The sequence below is a fragment of the Haliotis cracherodii genome, unplaced genomic scaffold (assembly GCF_022045235.1).
Source record: "Haliotis cracherodii isolate W230 unplaced genomic scaffold, xgHalCrac1.p SCAF_21, whole genome shotgun sequence".
Lineage (NCBI taxonomy): Eukaryota > Metazoa > Mollusca > Gastropoda > Lepetellida > Haliotidae > Haliotis > Haliotis cracherodii.
Window position 1 is genome coordinate 13,261,998 of NW_027266277.1, and position 21,742 is coordinate 13,283,739.

Sequence of the window (21,742 nt, forward strand, 5' to 3'; positions counted from 1 at the left end):
AGGTTTGGTTGGTTGCTTGCTTTGTTGTTTAACGCCGCACTCAGCAATAGTCCAGCTATATGACGGAGGTCTGTAAATAATCGAGTCTGAACCAGACAATCCAGTGATAAATATCATGAGCATCAATCCACGCAATTGGGATCTATGACATGCATCAACCAAGTCAGTAAGCCTGACCACCCGATCCCGTTAGTCGCCTTTTTCGACAAGCAGAGTCACCTTTTACGGCAAGCCTGGGTTGCTGAAGACCTATTCTACCCCAGAATCTTCACAGGTTTCCGCATTAAAGGGATAAAACAATGACTAAGCAGCTTTAAGTCAGTGTACTGTGTGTGTGTCGGGTATCCATGTTTAAGTGCATATATGTGGTATCTCCACAAGGGCTTGTAACCCAAGAAATGGCAGCTTTAAGATAAACACATGTACCGTCATGAGCAATGCAAAAAGAGTGCAATAAACTTGAACATCAGTATTACTGTCTCTGAGGGGGGTATCCATGTTAAACCGATGGTATCTCAGTGGGCAATAAAACTGCCAAATGTCTGGATTAGTACAAGGAGACGCGCTCACAAACATAAGTGAAAGAGTGAGTGAGTAGGGTTTACCGATGCTTTTAACAGTATTCCAGCTATATCACGGCATGTCAGCTTAATGTGAGAGGAAAACACAAAGTGATGCAGGTCTCAGACCTTTACCACTTCGGTGAAACCCACGAGCACAGGTATGGTGCTGACAGACCTAGGGATGCAACTCTGCACAGCGAATCGCGGCGCCTTAGACGACTGGGCCACCCGTGCCCCCACACGCACATAAAGGTCTATCACTGAAGTCTGATAAACATCAAGAAAAACTCATACTCAGTCATGAAAACAGTTTATTTAGTATATTGACATGATTCATACATGTTCTACAATTAACAGATATGATACATACAAGAGCATTACAATTTCATCGTTAGCATCCATCAGCAGTAAGTAAACACACACAAAAGAAGGGGTCTCACACCAGAGGGAAACTTCAGGTGATTGTGAATATATATGGTACATGTTGCTTCCAATATGTCAGGACAGATATGTGAGTAAATACTATTTCAGGTGTGTCGATGTGTGCTGCGTCAATGTGTGCTGTGTCAATGTGTCCTCTGTCAATGTGTGCTGCGTCAATGTGTGCTGTGTCAATGTGTCCTCTGTCAATGTGTCCTCTGTCAATGTGTTCTGTGTCAATGTGTGCTGTGTCAATGTGTCCTCTGTCAATGTGTCCTCTGTCAATGTGTTCTGTGTCAATGTGTGCTGCATCAATAATGTTTCAGCAGCCTGTAAATGTTTGAGCAATGTCAACAATATTTCAACTGTGTCAATGTTACAATTGTATGTCAATGTTTCAACAATGTGTCAATACCATTTCAACTGTGTGACAATGTTTCAGTGATGTATTAATAACATTTCAACTGTGTGACAATGTTACAGCTATGTATTAATAACATTTCAACTGTGTGACAATGTTACAGCTATGACTATGTCTCACCTATGTATCTATAACATTTCAACTGTGTGACAATGTTACAGCTATGTATTAATAACATTTCAACTGTGTGACAATGTTACAGCTATGTATTAATAATATTTCAACTCTGTGACTATGTCTCACCTATGTATCTATAACATTTCAACTGTGTGACAATGTTACAGCTATGTATTAATAATATTTCAACTCTGTGACTATTCTATGTCTCACCTATGTATCTATAACATTTCAACCGTGTCAATGTTTCACCAATGTATTAATAATATTTCAACTGTGTTTCATTGATTCAGCAATGTGTCAACAATGTTTCAGCTAAATGTCCATAATATTTCAAGTGTGTCACTCTTTCAACTATACGTCACCAATGTTTCATCTGCATGTTGTTTGTTTGTTTGTTTGTTGTTTAACGCCGCACTCAGAAATATTCCAGCTATATGATGGCGGTTTGTGAATAATCGAGTCTGGACCAGACAATCCAGTGATTGACATTACGAGCATCTGCATGTAAAAGGTCTCTTCAGAATGGTTTTCTAACAGTTTCAGACATATATCAGCTTTCCTTCATGTATTGTTCTTTCGTCCAGCGGTATGGCACTCTACCAACCATAACATACACAAACATCTTCTCCCTCAAAATAGTTAACCAAAGACCAACTTTCATTCAGTAACAAAATCTAGTATAAGTAACGTTGACCTCACTGTATTCAATTCATTATGTAACAGATATATGATGAATAATACCACAACAAAGGCCATAACAAACCAATCGTATAGGTGCATCTCTATTTTAAGAGGGCCATTTTCAGTACCGCCATGAAAGTAATGTTCTTGTTCTATACACAAACAGCGCCAGTGATATACCGTATTTCCTCTAATCTAACAGACAGTGTCTATCTGTCTTAACATGGTAGTAAGTGAGTTGGGTTTAAAGGCACTTTTGACGGTATTCCAGTTATATCACGGCGTGTGAGCTTGATGAGGGAGGAAAGCCCGAAGTGATGCGGGTCTCAGATGTTTACCACTTCGGTGAAACCCACAAACATGGATGTAGTTCTGACAAACCTAGAAACGTGAACTGGGACTTGAACCCACGATCGCACTTTCTGGCGTGCCGAAGGGACACAACTCTGCACAGTGATATTGACAGAGGGTTGATGAGAGGCTCTTTGTCAGTTTCTTCTGGGAATCTGACATTTATTGGAGGAAATACAGTATATTGGCTGTGCAGGGTATTCAATGAGTGAGAGGGTAGGGTCAAAAACCTTCCAAGCAATCTTACAGTTGAGGACACAAACTGGGCTCACAAACTGCACCATGTGTGGAATCAAACCGAGGTCTAAAGTGGGATGATGGAAAGCATGAGTCCACTAGGCCACCCGAACACTCCAATGCAAATAGGACAAAACTTGGCAGAAATGACACTTCTTGCATATGAAAATTACAAAAATATTTCATAACTGGGGATGCACCTTTAATGCACAATATAACATCATAACAGGGTATTCATTATTTAAGCACATCACCATAAATCTTTCACTCACAAGTATATATATTTTTTGAAACAATGGATGAAAAAACCCAACATGCAGCAGCTTTGCTTGTTTTTTAGCAATAGTCCAGCAATATGAGGGCTGCCTGATCTGCTGCATTCAGCAATATTCCAGCAATATGTCAGCGGCCTGTAAATAATCAAGCCTGGACTGACAATCCAGTGGTCGATATTATGAGCAACGATCCACTCCGTCAGGGTACGATGCCACGCTATCAAACAAATCAGTGAATCTGACCACATGATCCATTTACCATATTCGACGTAATAGGCGCCCAGGGCGTTCTCAAAATTAGAAATAGGGGGGCTCTTATTAGAATATTATTTTGATGAAATAAAGAGAGTTGAAAGATAAATTGAAATTGAAAAAATCAATTTCAATCCTCATAATTTTTCGTGGTTTATCCTGAAATGTTTATGTACAACAGATATAGTTTTCCAGGATTTAATCGCCCATATTTAAGAGTGTATATAACACACGAGTACGTATTATACACGAATAAATAAGTCTTGTGTACATTGATCAATCAGAAGGGGTGCTAATCGGGATTGTTCACTAGCCAATATATCAGCAAATGACGTGGGCACTTATTAGAGCGGGGCGCTTATTTTGTCGAATACGGTAGTCACCTTTCATGACCAGAATAAGTTGCGGGGGACATATTTCAATCTGGAACTTCCACAGTGAGACTAATTCACTAAGAACACAAACAGCACTACCATGCATTATATTCCTGCAGACATTGCTCACAAGTCTGATCACATGAACAATACGAATAACGCCGCCAGTCCTTACTCTAGTGACAGCCGTTCTCTCACAGTCACAGTGTGGGATACAGTGGGTATGTTGTAAATATATAGTAAAATATCTGATCAGTGTAAACAATGAGTACAATATGAGACAGTATCCCCTGCCAACAATGTGATCTTAGCGCCACAACTCCAGTAAGTCCAGGAAATTAACTTTGCATTCTCGTAAGATTTAATTACCGTTTCCGGAAATACAGTTAACGTTACGATGCCATTAAGTTATGTCAAAATGCTTCGATAATAAATGTCTCTCATACTTCACAAAAAATCTTTTAAAAAATGGTGTGATTACGAGAGTACCAGGCAACTTTAAATGAAACAATCTTCGGACTCTATTGAAGATATCATATTAGGATTTATGGGACCTTACATTGACGAGACTTTCATGCAGAAAGGCCCTGGTGCGACACTTGTAGCGCTAAGATTTCACTTTGTGAAGCGAGGCTAAGGTGATCTGATGACAAAAGTCAACTCTGCTTGAAATGTATGTTCGTAAAGGGTCCCATTGTGTATGTTTCTCAGGGTGTTGAGAAAGACAAAATGGATGGAAATTGTCTACCTGTCGTTTCTATGGCAATGAAAATTCATATGAAAAAATGATACAGGGTAATATTGGTGCAAAACCACGGACTTGTATATAGTATACTTGGTTATATAGGTCCGTTGCAAAACTACCGAGGACATTGAACAAATATTACCTCCAATGAAAGTGTCTCAGAGTAATGGACATGGTAATATACAGAATATTCAGTACAAACAGCATTGTGTTTTAAGGGATACAAATTTCTAGGGTTTCAGGCACTTATACGGTGTCAAAACGTTATGATATATATGAATAAATACTTCAAACTAATTGTAAGCTTTAGTATGGCAACAACCATGAATGTTTGTAAAATTTGAGTAACCATGGTAACATGAAAAGCAGGAATAAGAATAAATATGCATGTATATCAAAGTTCATAACTAAACCGTGACAATGTTGAGAAGGAAAGTATTGTCTGTCCCTAATACCTATAAATACATTATACAATATTTCCATAATGCTGAAAAAAATTATTAATGTTTCATAATAAACATGATAGATATATCCTCTGCAGTATATTCAAGATCTTTGGTAAAGAATAGTTGGAAGAACAGTTTTCACAAATATTATTTGGCGTCATGCATATACTTGGATGAAGACATCCACACATATACAAGGTCCATATACCTTATAGTGAGTTGGGTTTGACATTGAGAAACATAGAGAGTGAGTGAGTATGGTTTTACGCCACTCTTAGAAATATTCCAGCAACATCGAGGGCATCACACATTGTACCCATGCGGGGAATCGAACCCGGGTGTTTAGCATGACACTGCCCCGAGAAATACAATGAAATTACAAGTTTGTGTATGGTGCTGACAAACAAAGGATAATAATTGAGTATAGGTCTGGAATTTGATTCCATGACTAGCAGATCCTGGCATGGCCAAGGGATGCAACTCCGTAAATATGCCACAAGTTGATCCCCATACAGCTTAATCACATGGGTAGCAACATGGACATGCTATAGATTGACAGATCAAATGATGTCCATGAAGAAAAAAAAGCCTCTTGTCCAGCCTTAGCATTTATCAAGTCAACATACGAAATGTTTCAAGCTCATCGAAAAGCATCAAAGCTATCATCACCTCTTGTCCAAATTGCATTTCATATCAGAATACATTTAAGAAAATACAGTATTAATAATATACAGTGTTTCACATTGGTTCATCTTCAAGTACGATAGAGAATACTATCAGAATAAAAACATGGTACAGCTCAACAAAAGAAACCTCGGCTTATCTTTGCATTGTTTTAAGTAGCAGTTCTTTGTGTATTCCAAAATCAAATGTTCACTAATACTTGAAGATATAAGCAGAAACACATTCTGACTTTGTGTCCAAGGCTGGTCAAAGCTCCCTACACGAGGTGAAAGGTCACCAGGCTCCACGGTCCAAGTCTGGCTCAGGTTCCTTTCCACAAGGCGATCTTAGCATTGTGATGATCCTAAGCTGATCATCTTAGTGCTAAGACCGGTTGATGGAATGGGGCCCAGGTCTAGATGTTATCATTTGTGCTATGTGTCAAGTTCCATCAATGCCTCTGTGTTAAAACCTTTAACCAGATTGATATTCATCATGGGCAGAGTGGGGTGTGACTGCAACCCAAGATCTGCCAACTGTGCACTATCCAAGAATGAACTGTTTGATTAGCATTCTAGCTTGCTTCAATACCTGTGTGCTGAATGTTATTCTTACTGTTCATTTGGCTTCATCCAATTATCAATGCCACTTGCTATCTATCTACATTGTTGTCAATGCATATATCCCTCATCCCTCTCATCACTTGGTTGTTGTCACTCCAGCTTGATAACAGTTTAAGAAGGAACCAGAAGTTGCTTACCATTAAGATGCAGGTTTTCTTATCCAAGATTGAGTGAGTGAGTGAGTTGGGTTTAAACGTCGCTTTTAACTGTATTCCAGTGATATCACGGCGTGTCAGCTCAATGTGGGAGGAAACCCCGAAGTGATGCAGGTCTCAGACGTTTACCACTTCGGTGAAACCCACGAGCGCAAGTATGGTGCTGACAAACCTAGAAACATAATCGGGGCGAACCGGGAATCGAACCCACAATCATAGGTTTCTGGCATGCCCATGGGACGCAACTCTGCACAGCGAATCGCAGCGCCTTACACGACTGGGCCACACGTCCCCCCCTCTTATCCAAGTGTTTGACCAAAGGTAAGGCAGATAGCATTGCAGGCTGAATACAGACAAATGATTAAATCTGCACGATACAGTCATAACATATAGATGGGAAATACATACATAGGGAGTTAGGGAGATCCATCTAGGAAATGATTCTGACACCTGATTTCATAAGTAAGTTTGTTTCTTGATGTAACTTTCTTTTTTGATGCGACCAGCTGTAACCATCGCAACTGACATGAGTACAGAAAGGTCATCTGGGTGCCACATCATTCTGAAATTTAATGTCGGTTCAAGATCTAACAGCACCTTCATTTTCCGACATGTTTTACAAAATTGCACAATATGACAGCCATGAACCTTTTTCCTCCTCTTTCTTGAATGACAGATCCTCGCTTGGGCCGTCATTTTCATCTTCATCCATATCAGGGTCAAGGTCGGTGTCACTGAGATCAGAATCTGACTCTGTATCAGAGTCACGTCCTGGACGATTTAATCTGGATATAAAGTGCACATAATTCTCTTCCTCCTCCTCGTCTTCCTGAGATGGACTGGAACAGAAAACAAGAAGATGAAGTACTGCTTGTTTTCATACACTGAACAATATACTCTACAAATCTCAAGCATACTATGCTAAACGAAACATGTTGGGGAATTAAATGTTTGAACAAAGACTTTGTACTATGGCATATCTGAATAGAGACTCATGTCCTTTGGACATTTCTGAATAAAGGCTGTTGTTCTTCAGACATATCTGAATAAAGACTGTTGTTCTTCAGACATATCAGAACAAAATGCTGTTGTTCTTCAGACATATCTGAACAAAATGTTGTTGTTCTTCAGACATATCTGAACAAAATCCTGTTGTTCTTCAGACATACAAATGTATCTGAACAAAAGGCTGTTTTTCTTCAGACATATCTGAACAAAAGCCTAGTGTTCTTCAGACATATCTGAACAAAAGGCTGTTGTTCTTCAGACATACAAATGTATCTGAACAAAAGGCTGTTGTTCTTCAGACATATCTGAATAAAGGCTGTTGTTCTTCAGACATATCTGAATAAAGGCTGTTGTTCTTCAGACATATCTGAATAAAGGCTGTTGTTCTTCAGACAAACGGTGATCTCTCGCTACAACATCACCTATGGGGTCCAAATAATAGAGGATCAGCGGTTGAACCGAGATGGAGTGGTAGGGTGTGGCGAGATGACCAACGCAACAGTACAGAGTTTGAAAAAAGAAGAGAACATAACGGTTGTTTATGATTCAAAATATAAAAAAACAGTAAAAAACTACCTCAACAAACTCAGGTGAATAAACAGGTGATAACAAACTAGGTCAATAAAAATGTGAAAATTGAGATAAAACATCACTAGATATGATGCTTTACCATTTACATTGTATTTCCAACTCACCAAGTCATTGTTTAATGTGCTGAGATTCAGATTACCGTGCGTGTTTTCTCGTGAAAGAAGTCGAAAAAAATAAGCAGTTCACATGAACCAGTGATTTGGTTAAAAACTACACAATGATACAACTTCAAAGAATGTTACATGCTCGCGGTGATCAGCTGGTAATGTTGTTTTTTTTCGGTGGAGAAAAACATTGGGTTAAACTTGAGTTAATCAAAAATGCACATAAATTTTGGGAGCCATGCTTTAACCGAGTGTTTATTGGAGGGCACAATAGCGAGGCAACACGATATCTGAATAAAGTATCTGATATAAGCACTACATGCATGTACAGGGTAAGAAATTGAAATAGATCTAGGAATTTCAACAAGAGTGCTCTGAGGACACAACATCCCCCGCATGAATTTTTTTAACAAGTCAAATGAAGCTCCGTAAAAAAGGGGCAGTAACTCTATCAAAATTAGTCGAAACGAAACGGGACTGCAATATGCGTATCATCAACATGTCGACATCTTGTGTGTAGAGTGTCAGGGATATTCTCTGGAAACTGTAGGAGGAGTTGATTTCACAAGCTTAGTACCCTCTCTCACAATAAGGCAAATGAAGCTTCGTAAAACAGGGGCAGTAACTCTGTCAAAATTAGTCGAAACGAAACAGGACTGCGATATGCGTTTCATCAACATGTCGACATCATGTGTGTAGAGTGTCAGGGATATTCTCTGGAAACTGTAGGAGGAGTTGATTTCACAAGCTTAGTACCCTCTGTGGGACGGACAGACGGACAGACGGACGGACTGCGCCACGACATAATCCCCCTTCGTCCATTTCTGGCCCGGCGGAGGATAAAAAGTGAAAAACTTTTGTTTTGACCATTTTCTTATATTCAGCGTAAAAAGGTCACAGAAACTTTTTCAAGGTTGCAGATGTTGTTAATATTTTAAAAGCACCTGCTAAGTTCATTGTCGGGAGGTTTGTGTCCTGTATACGACTTTGCCGAGACAAATGGGTACATTGTATGTTAATGTCATCACAATACAGGTACATTGTGTGTTAATGTTATCCCAACACTCATCTCATTATACCCAAACAATGGGACAGTTTGCACTTGTTTAAACATCACAATGGATAAGTCAGCCCAACACTAGACAAAGGACGGGCTGGTTCTCAGGCTTTTAAATACGACAAGGTCATCATCCCCGTCTTGACATGCTCACATCTGCACATCCTACACCGTGAATCCCCATTGGTCTGGACGGACCAATCACAGTGAATTAACCTGGATCAACAATGGGAAGAAAAGGGATGGGAAATGGAGATGTTTTGAAAAAAAAAAAATTGTTCATGGAAAAAATAATTTTGCAGGCTTGTCAAGTCTTACAAAGGATGTGACTGAAAAACATTCCGTCCCTAACTATCTATATCTATCTATCTCCAGGCCCTGACCAGAATAACGGATAGTCCATTATGCTTAACTACTGTCATTATATACTACTCAAAGGAGTGAGTGAGTGAGTGAGTAAGGTTTTACGCCGCTTTTAGCAATGTTCCAGCAACATCACAGCGGGGGACACCAGAAATGTGCTTCACACATTGTACCCATGTCAGGAATCAAACCCAGGTCTTCGGCGTGACGAGCGAACGCTTTACCCACTAGGCTACTCGACCGCCCCTCTATTCAAAAGAAGTTAGGCCCCTGAAGATTGGGGTTAGAATAGGTCTTCAGCAATCGGATCGAGTGGTCAGGCTCGCTGACTTGGTTGATGCATGCCATCGCATCCCAATTGCGTGGATCGATGCTCATGATGTCAATCACTGGATTGTCTGATCCAGACTCGATTATTTACAGACTGCCATAATATAGCTGGAATATTGCTGAGTGTGGCGTAAAACAACAAACAAACAAAACAAGTTAAGGAACACCTGTTTTTGTCATATAACTAAGACATATTAACTGTGCAGTAAACTATGTTTATAACGAACACTCTTATAATGAACTGAAAGATATGATAAACTTTTTTTGGTCTTGACCATTTGATGAACATATGCTTAGGACGAACCATAGTCATAATGAACCTAAATTAGTGGTCCCTTTAAGTTCATTATAACCATAGTTTACTGTAGCAATATGCAAGAACTGGGTCTTTTTTAACTACTTTTGAGTAGTATATATATACACATGTAGACATTCCTGAGTGAATGGTCCACTGTTAAACCAATGGAGCCACAAGGCGTTGTAGCTCACCTGACTTATGAACAAATCATAACTGACAAGTTTAAAACGAACACACAGAATTCCAGCTTGCCTTTAAACACTATAGATAGGGTTGTTTCAGCTCAATACACTTTATACTTTAAGATGTGTCGAAAACGTAAAAGGACGGACAATGCATCACAACATAAGCTCACTTGACTTCAAGTCAGGTGAGCTAAAGACTGGGTTATCAAAGACACAGGTATTTCTTCAAAATTCGTTTCAGTAGTTCATAATTTTCTTTGGAAGATCGTTGAACAATGAAATACAATATGATCCTTTTTAAATTGAAATACTGAGTGAAATCTCTAATTCCTTGTTACATATCAAATCAATTTATCAATTTATTTCATTTCAACAATCAGCACTCCAAATACTCTTAAAATAAAGGTAAGTAAAAGTAACAAAATCGTAAGGTAATACTTAAATATCATTTCAAACATTTTGTATTACAATATTCATTTACTAATCTGTTAAAATCAAAGCATACATGCATAAACATACTAAGCCAGGTTCAGACAGTGCATCTCCATGCATGATAATAGCAGCCAGTGATTGAGTGAGTTGGGTTTAACGCCGCTTTTAACAGTATTCCAATTACATCACGGCGTGTCAGCTTAATGTGGGAGGAAAGCCCGAAGTGATGCAGGTCTCAGACGTTTACCACTTTGATGAAACCCACAAGCACGGGTATGGTGCTGACAAACCTAGAAACATAATCGGGGCGAACCGGGATTCGAACCCACAATCATAGGTTTCTGGCGTGCCCAAGGGACGCAACTCAGCGAATCGCGGCGCCTTAGACGACTGGGCCACCCGTGCCCCCCATGATAATAGGAAACATGGAGGTGGATGAGCTGAGGGGATCCCCGTCATGTCACATCATCAGCTGTGTGTGGGAGACAAGCCCAAACTTTGTTGTTTAACACCACACTCATTTTCCAGCTATATGACACTGGTCTGACGATAATAGGATCTGAACCACACATACCAGTGACTGACATCATGAGCATCAATCCATGCAAATTGGATACAATGAAATTTAATAAACCAGTCACCGAGTCATAGCACCCGATGCATTTTGCCTGACCACCCGACTCATTGGGCCTGACCACCCGATCCATTATCCTGACCACCTGACTCATTGGGCCTGACCACCTGATCCATGGGCCTGACCACCCGATCGATTGTCCTGACCACCTGACTCATTGGGCCTGACTACCTTATCCATTGGGCCTAGTCATCCATCCATTGGCCTGACCACCCGATCTTTTTGGCCTGAACACTGATCCATTGGCCTGACCATCCAATACATTAGGCCTGACCACCCGATCCATGGGGCTGACCACTGATCCATTGGCCTGACCACTGATCCATTGGCCTGACCACCCGATCCATTAGGCCTGACCACCTGATCCATTGGCCTGACCACCCAATCTATTGGGCCTGACCACTGATCCATTGTCCTGACCACCCGATACATTGGGCCTGAAACCCGATCCATTGGGCCTGACCACCCAATCCATGGGCCTGACCACTGATCCATTGGCCTGACCACCCAATCCATTAGGCCTGACCACCCGATCCATGGGCCTGACCACTGATCCATGGGCCTGACCACTGATCCATTGGCCTGACCACCTGATCCATGGGCCTGACCACTGATCCATAGGCCTGACCACTGATCCATTGGCCTGACCACCCATCCATTGGCCTGACCACCCGATCTTTTTGGCCTGACCACCCGATCTATTGGGCCTGACCACTGATCCATTGTCCTGACCACCCGATCCATTGGGCCTGAAACCCGATCCATGGGCCTGACCACTGATCCATTGGCCTGACCACCCGATCCATTGGGCCTGAAACCCGATCCATGGGCCTGACCACTGATCCATTGGCCTGACCACCCGATCCATTAGGCCTGACCACTCGATCCATGGGCCTGACGACTGATCCATGGGCTTGACAACTGATCCATTGGCCTGACCACTGATCCATGGGCCTGACCACTGATCCATTGTCCTGACCACCTGATCCACTTCGTCACCTCTTACAGACAGCATAGGTTACTACAGTCCCGACCTATATTACCCATGGTCAAATGCCCAAAGTGACACAGGCTTCAGACATCTACCACTTTGATGACACCATGCATGAACATGTGTAAAGTGATGACAAACTGAAGATAGTGATCTTAATGAAATATGGATTCAAACCCACAACCAGCAGATCCTTGTGAACTAAGGGATGCAACTCTGGAAAGTGTGTTGACTACATCAAGAAAGATCAGCCCTGGGTCATGAAAACCTGTGGGTGATAGCAAGACCACCATTCTTGGTGCCAATGGCTGATACCAAGACCATTCACCATGACCCAAGTGCGTCATAGCAAGAGCTTGTCTTCTCAAGTGGATCCAATAAAAAATTAATTAAACAACTCTTAACAGTATTGCACTGCATTCCATTACACGCCACACTCCCAAACAATCTATGCAATTTAATCATCCATTCAGATACATGGCAACAATAAATTATTATCAGTTCAGCTACAGTTGTCAACGATAAACGTGTGAAGTCAGGTGAAACCATGCAGACCACCATCATGCCGCCACACGTCTAGCCAGTAACAACTCACCTCTGTAACCATGCAGAAAATAGCACACACAGCTGTACCATAAAGCAAACAAATTCCACTATGAATCAATTATGGCACCATGCACAAACCATGTTTCAAGGACAGATGAGTGCGTGAGTTGGGTTTGAAGCCGCTTTCAACAGTATTCCAGTTATATTATGGCATGTCAGCTTCATGTTGGAGGGTAGGGCAGATGACGACCAAGTGGTTTAGTTATGCCATCAATGTTTCAGTCACTTCAAAACATGTGGGGAATCAAACTCAGAATTTGTGCAGGATGAGAGCGTGCTCCCTTAGCGACCCTGAATCTCCATGGAACAGTGGTTATGGTTATGGTTTGTTGTTTAACGCCGCACTCAGCAATATTCCAGCTATATGACGGCGGTCTGTAAATAATCAAGTCTGGACTAGACAATCCAGTGATTAATATCATCAGCTTCGATCCACGCAATTGGGATCGATGACATTCATCAACCAAGTCAGCAAGTCTGACCACCCTATCCTGTTAGTCGCCTTTTACGACAAGCATAGTCGCCTTTTTCGGCAAGCATGGGTTGCTGAAGACCTATTCTACCCTGGAATCTTCACGGGTTGCTGAAGACCTATTCTACCCCTGAATCTTCACGGGTCCCATGGAACAGTGAATAGAATCTGTTACACTTCAGAGATAACTTCTGTAAGCACCAACAATATCATGATGGCAACAGTGAGAGGCAAGAGATGGGTCAATCCAGTGACTGATGTCATCAGCATCATTCTAAGCAACTGGGATACAATGACATGCATCAACCAGATCTAACCTGATCTTCACGGCGACACTTCGAGAGAATGGGCTTCACTTAATGTATGGAATTCAACAGGTCCTTAGCATCGCGAGTAAATGCTTAAACCTCTACTCACAATAACACATGTTATATATGGGATAACACTTTAATAGTAAAGTACAGATTCTAAGACTGTTTGGGGTTGAGTCTGATCCGGGATTCGAACCCACACTATACCTCACTGCTACTGGAAAGGCTTCACACATGGTAACCTTGTTGGGATTCAAACCTTGGTCCTGGTCACGGCGAGCCAACGCTTTATCCACTAGACTGCCAACTGCCCTCACACAACAAATACACACACTACACAACCATGCATCAGATGAACTACCTTCACAATTCACAACCACAGAAGTACAACATCAACAATCTTGTTTATTATACCTAGTCAACCACACAAAAAGTAGGCTACTAAAATGGTCTATGCATCTACAGTAAGAATTACGTCAAAGAGTAATTGTGAAAAGATAACACTAAAATAAATCTGGTGAAGAGTGATATTTTGTGTGTTCATGTGCCCTCAAATGAAATGGGTTGACAAAATGTTTTCATTTTTTTAATTTCAGAAGTTTTTTTGTAGGTACCTCCAGGTGTGATAAAAAAAGGCATGATCCAAAGGTGCCTGATCCAAAGTAAAACCATAGCTTACTCCAGTTGCAGAGCACAAGTAGGCTCCAGTCAAAAAGATAAGCACCACTTATATTACGAAATGTCTAAGCCATTTTCAAAAAAATCATATCCCATATTAATTTTTTAAATGTTTTCGCCATTTTCAAAATCATATCCCGTATCAATTTTCAGACAAAACATATTTCTTCCTTGTACCAACTTTTCAGCAGATATTGGACATTTATCAAAATATATCAGTGTACCAGTTGAGAAAAGCAAACGATGAATAGAAGTTTTGGGATATATGACAATATAGGAGAGATGCTTAAATTTTCTCTACGTGCATATTTGAGGCTTGGTTAATTTAGATACGTAAATGTAACTCTTGTAAGTGGGTGAGTGAGTGAGTATGGTTTTACGCCGCTTTTAGCAATATTCCAGCAATATCAGGGCTGGGGACACCAGAAATGGGCTTCACACATTGTACCCAGGTCTTCGGCATGACAAGCGAACGCTTTAACCACTAGGCTACCCGACAGCCTCTTAACTCATGTAAAATGTTCTTTATAATAAATTATCTTGAAAACATAGTAAAATGTATGCATAAATTTTTCATTTTGTCTGGAACCTGAGATATAAAAAATAAACATTGATACTTGATAAGCATAGACCAGATGTAGTAAGCCATCAATAATAACAGAAAGTATTACCTTTGGTTAGGTCTGACCAACCCTTCAAATCAGACCAGGTAAAACCCTTGTTGGGACAAAAAAAGAAATCAGTATAATACTTGTATGTAAATAGAAAAAGTCAACGCCAGAGAATTACCCGATTCCACTGGACATAAAAGGCAAAATAGCGGTGAAAATTATATGATCACTGAAAATCAGGGATGAAAACAGGTGATCGTGAAAAGGGTAAGCATGTCTTGCTCTTCCCGAAGCATCCTCAATGCACACAATTTGCATACAAAGTAATTGTTTGTTTGTTCCCCACAGTCCTCCTACTGCTAATTCTGTCATGAAAAGAAATATATGGAAACAATAGTACGAAAGGTTTGACAAAGCTTTGAACTATTTCATGTCAACTTCATCCAGAGAAACTCCATTGTTTGCATTAAGCTGATGGTGCTGACAAACCAAGGATAACAATGAGTTTGCCACTAACGTGGCTATATCCCCCGCCCCTGTTGCAGAATTTATGACATAATTAAATCTAAACAAACCCTAACCCTTTGTAAGCAAGGTGGAACTTGTCACGGAAATTGTAAAAAAAAGAAGAGTTTGGAACCTAAGTCCATCTTGTTGCCATGGAAACAAAAAATAAACATTTCTAAATTTTCTAAATACCAAAAGGCACCAGTTCAGCATGTACTTGACAGACCTGCAAAGTTTCATGAAAAAATATTGAACGGTTTCTGAGTTATGCTCCGGAAACGAAACGTGACGGATGGACGGATGGAGCCCGTTTCTATATCCCCCGCCAACAGAGGAATTTAGGGCTAGAACCATGACCTACCGATCCTGTTATGGCTAAGGCAGAGGTGCCTTCACTATTTATGCCCTATCAGTAACAACTGGATAAAACATGACATGCAAAGTAATTTGGAGTAGGTTTGTCTTATTTGTCAGTAATAACAGCATCTTCCTGAGGCAAGGGAGTTAACTGACTGGTAAAGTCCAGTTACCACCCTTGCCAAATTAGGCTGGAACTTCTGGGCTCGACTGTAGCGCCACTAGTGGCTTTTACGATGTCCCTTCTATATGTCCCTCCTACCGACCAATCAGATTCCACCTCTTATATCGCTTGTATTTTCTTCAAATAAAATGGCGTTGCTCAGTGAAGACAAACTGATTGATAATGAAGACCTATATTGTAATAAAACAGGTCTAACATCGCAAAGTACATCGAATCACGTTAGCACTTTGATTAAAAACATGAAAAGATTAGAAAAATATCTGTTGACGCTAAGTTGACAGTACACAACTTTGCAAATCCTGCAATCGACCGAAAACTACACGCAATTTTGATTGGACTGTGCATAGACTTGTTAGTCCAGCCAAAATATAACTCCATAATTCCAGCCTAGTTCGGCAAGAGTGGAAACTTGACTTTGATAGTCAGTTAACTCCCTTGCCTCGGGAAGATGTAATAACACGAGCAACCGGCAACGTTAGTTGGTCTGTTTTTTGTTTCAAATTTCTATCACCATCCGCCATTGCAAGCGACATTATTGCTTTTTTTTGTAGTACCCAGTGCACATGTCATTTTCACATACTGATCACACATTGTCAATACTTGCTCAACATACTATTACAATGCTCCCAACATGCATCATGTTCATCTTTAGGCAAAATTACATGCAATGCGACGAGTGAACTAATAATAATAATAACAAATCTGTATATTTCTTACCGAAATAGTTGACTTTATCATCGTAATATAGTAATTTTTAGATTAAAATCGTACTGATTACAGTGATATCGTAAAGGTGGTCACTTCTGCTGAGGAAATCAAGTCGTAACGCCTTCGCCCACATGGTCACCTGTACAGTAAACATCAACATGGGTAAAGTTAGTTCTTGATCGGCTGCTGATTGTGGGTTCGAAATCCCGGTTCGCCCCAATTATGTTTCTAGGTTTGTCAGCACCATACCTGGACACGTGGGTTTCACCGAAGTGGCAAACGTCTGAGACCTGCATTACTTCAGGCTTTCCTCCCACATTAAGCTGACACGTCGCGATATAACTGGAATACTGTTAAAAGCGGTGTTAAACCCAACTCACTCACTCTTGATCGGCTGCAGTCCATGTGTTTCATAGAAGTTGGTTGAAGACATGAACCTCTTACAACCTCTTTATCTTTAATTACAATGTTTCACGATACTTCTTGGTCAAGACCAGTGAAAGCATTGCAAGCAACCATCCACGCTGTTGGGGAAGAATCGCGCACAATCATCCACGTCAGCAAGCCTGACCACCCGATCCATTTAGATGACCCTTATGACCATGACCATCAAGTCTGACCACCCAATCCATTCAGATGACCCTTATGACCATGACCAGCAAGCCTGACCACCCAATCCCTTTAGATGACCCTTATGACCATGACCAGCATAGCCTGACCACCCGATCCCTTTAGATGACCCTTATGACCATGACCAGCATAGCCTGACCACCCAATCCCTTTAGATGACCCTTATGACCATGACCAGCAAGCCTGACCACCCGATCCCTTTAGATGACCCTTATGACCATGACCAGCATAGCCTGACCACCCGATCCCTTTAGATGACCCTTATGACCATGACCAGCAAGCCTGACCACCCGATCCATTTAGATGACCCTTATGACCATGACCAGCATAGCCTGACCACCCGATCCCTTTAGATGACCATGACCAGCAAGCCTGACCTCCCGATCCATTTAGATGACCCTTATGACCATGACCAGCAAGCCTGACCACCCGATCCATTCAGATGACCCTTATGACCATGACCAGCAAGCCTGACCACCCGATCAGTTTAGATGACCATGACCAGCAAGCCTGACCTCCCGATCCATTTAGATGACCCTTATGACCATGACCAGCAAACCTGACCACCCAATCCATTCAGATGACCCTTATGACCATGACCAGCAAGCCTGACCACCCGATCCATTCAGATGACCCTTATGACCATGATCAGCATAGCCTGACCACCCGATCCATTTAGATGACCCTTATGACCATGACCAGCAAGTCTGACCACCCAATCCATTCAGATGACCCTTATGACCATGACCAGCAAGTCTGACCGCCCAATCCATTTAGATGACCCTTATGACCATGACCAGCAAGTCTGACCACCCAATCCATTTAGATGACCCTTATGACCATGACCAGCAAGTCTGACCGCCCAATCCATTTAGATGACCCTTATGACCATGACCAGCAAGTCTGACCACCCAATCCATTTAGATGACCCTTATGACCATGACCAGCAAGCCTGACCACCCGATCCATTCAGATGACCCTCCATGACCAGCAAGCCTGACCACCTGATCCATTTAGATGACCCTCATGACCATGACAAGCATAGCCTGTGACCAACTCTGACTCAGAATACCCAGGGCTTGTTGCTTGTTAGTTGTTTAACGCCGCACTCAGCAATATTCCAGCTATATGACGACATCTGTAAATAACAAGTCTGGACCAGACAATCCAATGATTGACATCATGAGAATCGATCCACGCAATTGGGATACGATGACTTCTGTGTACCCTGGAACAACAATGACCCAATGACCCAAGGGGTAGACACAGTATTCCTGTTGTATTTGTGTCAACTCAATGTGGGAGGAAAGCCTGAAGTGATGCAGGTCTCAGACATTTACCACACAGGTTTCTGGCATGCCCATGGACGCAACTCTGCACAGTAAATCGTGGCGCCTTAACCAACTGGGCCACCTTTTCCCCCTGACAAGTAGAAGTTTCTTGATATGTGAAAATAGAGATAGGCAGGTCTTCAACATCTTTCCAGGTGTAAATTTGAAGGGTGGTTAATTGAGACGTGCCACCTGTACCCCCTCCTAACTGACACAACCATATGCAGAACAGTGACATGGAAATAACATTTCTGAACTACACATTCGCATTGTAGCACAATCTTGCTCGATTGTCAAGGAATGGCATAGTCATGTGACCTTTGTAAGCCAGCTTTCTTAAAAATTAAGAAAGTTCAGGCATATAGGAAAAAAATATTACAGGGTTTAAAATTGGTATTTAAAAAGAAATAAATAATTCTTAAATTCAGAGGCATTAAAATTGCATTCAGTGCAATAATGTAAACCTAAACATTCCTCATGTTGGTGCTGTTATCAGTGAAATATGATTCCCCTTTTCAAAGCCATAACATTAGTTTTTAATTCAAATGGATTTTACAAATGGGTGCACAATTTGGTGTTTAGTCTGATGCACAGGTAGGTTTGTTTGTTTGTTTGTTGTTTAACACCACACTCAGCAAAATTCCAGCTATTTGATGGCGGTTAGTAAATAATTGAGCCTGGACCAGACAATCAAGTGACTGACATCATGAGTACTGATCCACGCAATTGGGATACGATGACATGCATCAACCAAGTCAGCGAGCCTGACCACCCGATCCGGTTCATTGCCTTGGCCTCTTACGACAAGCATAGTCGCCTTTTATGACAAGGATGGGTTGCTTATGACCTATTCTACCACGATCTTAATGGGTGCACAGGTTAGTGTTCAGTCTGATGCACAGGTTAGTGTTCAGTCTGATACACAGGTTGGTGTTCAGTCTGATAAACAGGTTAGTGTTCAATCTGATACACATGTTGGTGGTCAGATTGGTGAACAGGTTGGTGTTCAGTCTGATCCACAGGTTAGTGTTCAGTCTGACACACAGGTTGGTGTTCAGTCTGATACACATGTTGGTGTTCAGTCTGATGCACAGGTTAGTATTCAGTCTGACACACAGGTTGGTGTGCAGTCTGATACACAGGTTGGTGTTCAGTCTGATCCACAGGTTAGTGTTCAGTCTGATGCACAGGTTAGTGTTCAGTCTGATCCACAGGTTAGTGTTCAGTCTGATCCACAGGTTAGTGTTCAGTCTGACACACAGGCTGGTGTTCAGTCTGATACACAGGCTGGTGTTCAGTCTGATACACAGGCTGGTGTTCAGTCTGATGTACAGGTTGGTGTTCAGTCTGATCCACAGGTTAGTGTTCAGTCTGACACACAGGTTAGTGTTCAGTCTGACACACAGGTTAGTGTTCAGTCTGATCCACAGGTTAGTGTTCAGTCTGATACACATGTTAGTGTTCAGATTGGTGAACAGCTTTGTGTTCAGTGTGGAACAACCTCTTCTGAATATTCCTTGAACCTGGGACTAGTCAGTATCCTTTCAATCCCGAGGCCATCACGACCAATTTGGCTGTCTAGACTTAAACATGACCCACACAATATAAACCTGCCATGATGTCTCCACAGTGCTTGTGACAACCATCTTGACATAACAGCAGTTTCCAATTTCAAGAAACAGGTTAGTATTCAGTCTGACACACAGGTTGGTGTGCAGTCTGATACACAGGTTGGTGTTCAGTCTGATCCACAGGTTAGTGTTCAGTCTGATGCACAGGTTAGTGTTCAGTCTGATCCACAGGTTAGTGTTCTGTCTGATCCACAGGTTAGTGTTCAGTCTGACACACAGGCTGGTGTTCAGTCTGATACACAGGCTGGTGTTCAGTCTGATACACAGGCTGGTGTTCAGTCTGATGTACAGGTTAGTGTTCAGTCTGATCCACAGGTTAGTGTTCAGTCTGATCCACAGGTTAGTGTTCAGTCTGACACACAGGCTGGTGTTCAGTCTGATACACAGGCTGGTGTTCAGTCTGATGTACAGGTTGGTGTTCAGTCTGATCCACAGGTTAGTGTTCAGTCTGACACACAGGTTAGTGTTCAGTCTGACACACAGGTTAGTGTTCAGTCTGATCCACAGGTTAGTGTTCAGTCTGATACACATGTTAGTGTTCAGATTGGTGAACAGCTTTGTGTTCAGTGTGGAACAACCTCTTCTGAATATTCCTTGAACCTGGGACTAGTCAGTATCCTTTCAATCCCGAGGCCATCACGACCAATTTGGCTGTCTAGACTTAAACATGACCCACACAATATAAACCTGCCATGATGTCTCCACAGTGCTTGTGACAACCATCTTGACATAACAGCAGTTTCCAATTTCAAGAAACCGTGGTGCAACAATTTAATCATTCTTTTGGTATAAAATCTGAGTTGGCTATATTTTTATGCATTTCTTTTTTCCATAAGTCCAAAAAGTTGAAAAACAAATACAACAGAATCCTGTCTAGGTTAATGTAGAGTATTTTATGGTAAATGTCTATTGTCCCAAATCAGTTCTAAGCAAGGGTGGTACATTTGTTGTTTTTATTTTCTGACCTATCCTAAAATTACAACCAAACTAAAATTTAGAACAAATAGGGCCATGGCAATATAGCTCACCTGAACATGTATTCAGCTGTAAAAAATGTCTATTTTTATCTTTTTATTTGATATTAAAATATTTTCTGCAACATATATTGAGGACAAATTGACACATTTGAAACTGGTAAATAAATTTCGAAAATATGTCTTTCAAGCAATAATCACTCACTTATCTACAACAATGGACGCTGTATGAAATATGGTACAACGTACAATGATGGAGTACACAACAAGGATATGACCATACAGGCCTCAAAGTTGCGACTAAAACGGTCACCAATGCGACCTAATTTTTAATTTGCCTACTGTCTAAAATTCAGAGGTAGCCAAATGACTACCTTGAAAAATATCCTTGTGGCAACTAAATTCTATTGCTACACATCTTTA

At 41.3% G+C, this 21,742-nt stretch overlaps 1 protein-coding gene across 2 annotated transcripts in view; it reads right to left on the bottom strand.

Annotated features, from left to right (window-relative positions):
- Nucleotides 1–1,513: 1,513 nt before the first annotated feature.
- The window catches only part of LOC139470832 (WD repeat-containing protein 5-like), a 97,568-nt gene continuing 77,339 nt past the window's right edge, over nt 1,514–21,742 (bottom strand). The window contains exons 12-13 of one of the 2 annotated variants that reach the window (XM_071253146.1): nt 15,058–15,103; nt 7,082–7,165 (exon numbers count right to left, since the gene is read on the bottom strand). In XM_071253146.1, the coding sequence (XP_071109247.1) occupies nt 15,082–15,103 (22 nt within the window). In that variant the 3' untranslated portion in view covers nt 7,082–7,165; nt 15,058–15,081. Of the gene's footprint in view, nt 7,166–15,057; nt 15,104–21,742 lie in introns of both variants that reach the window. The other variant, XM_071253145.1, reaches the window with a different exon arrangement.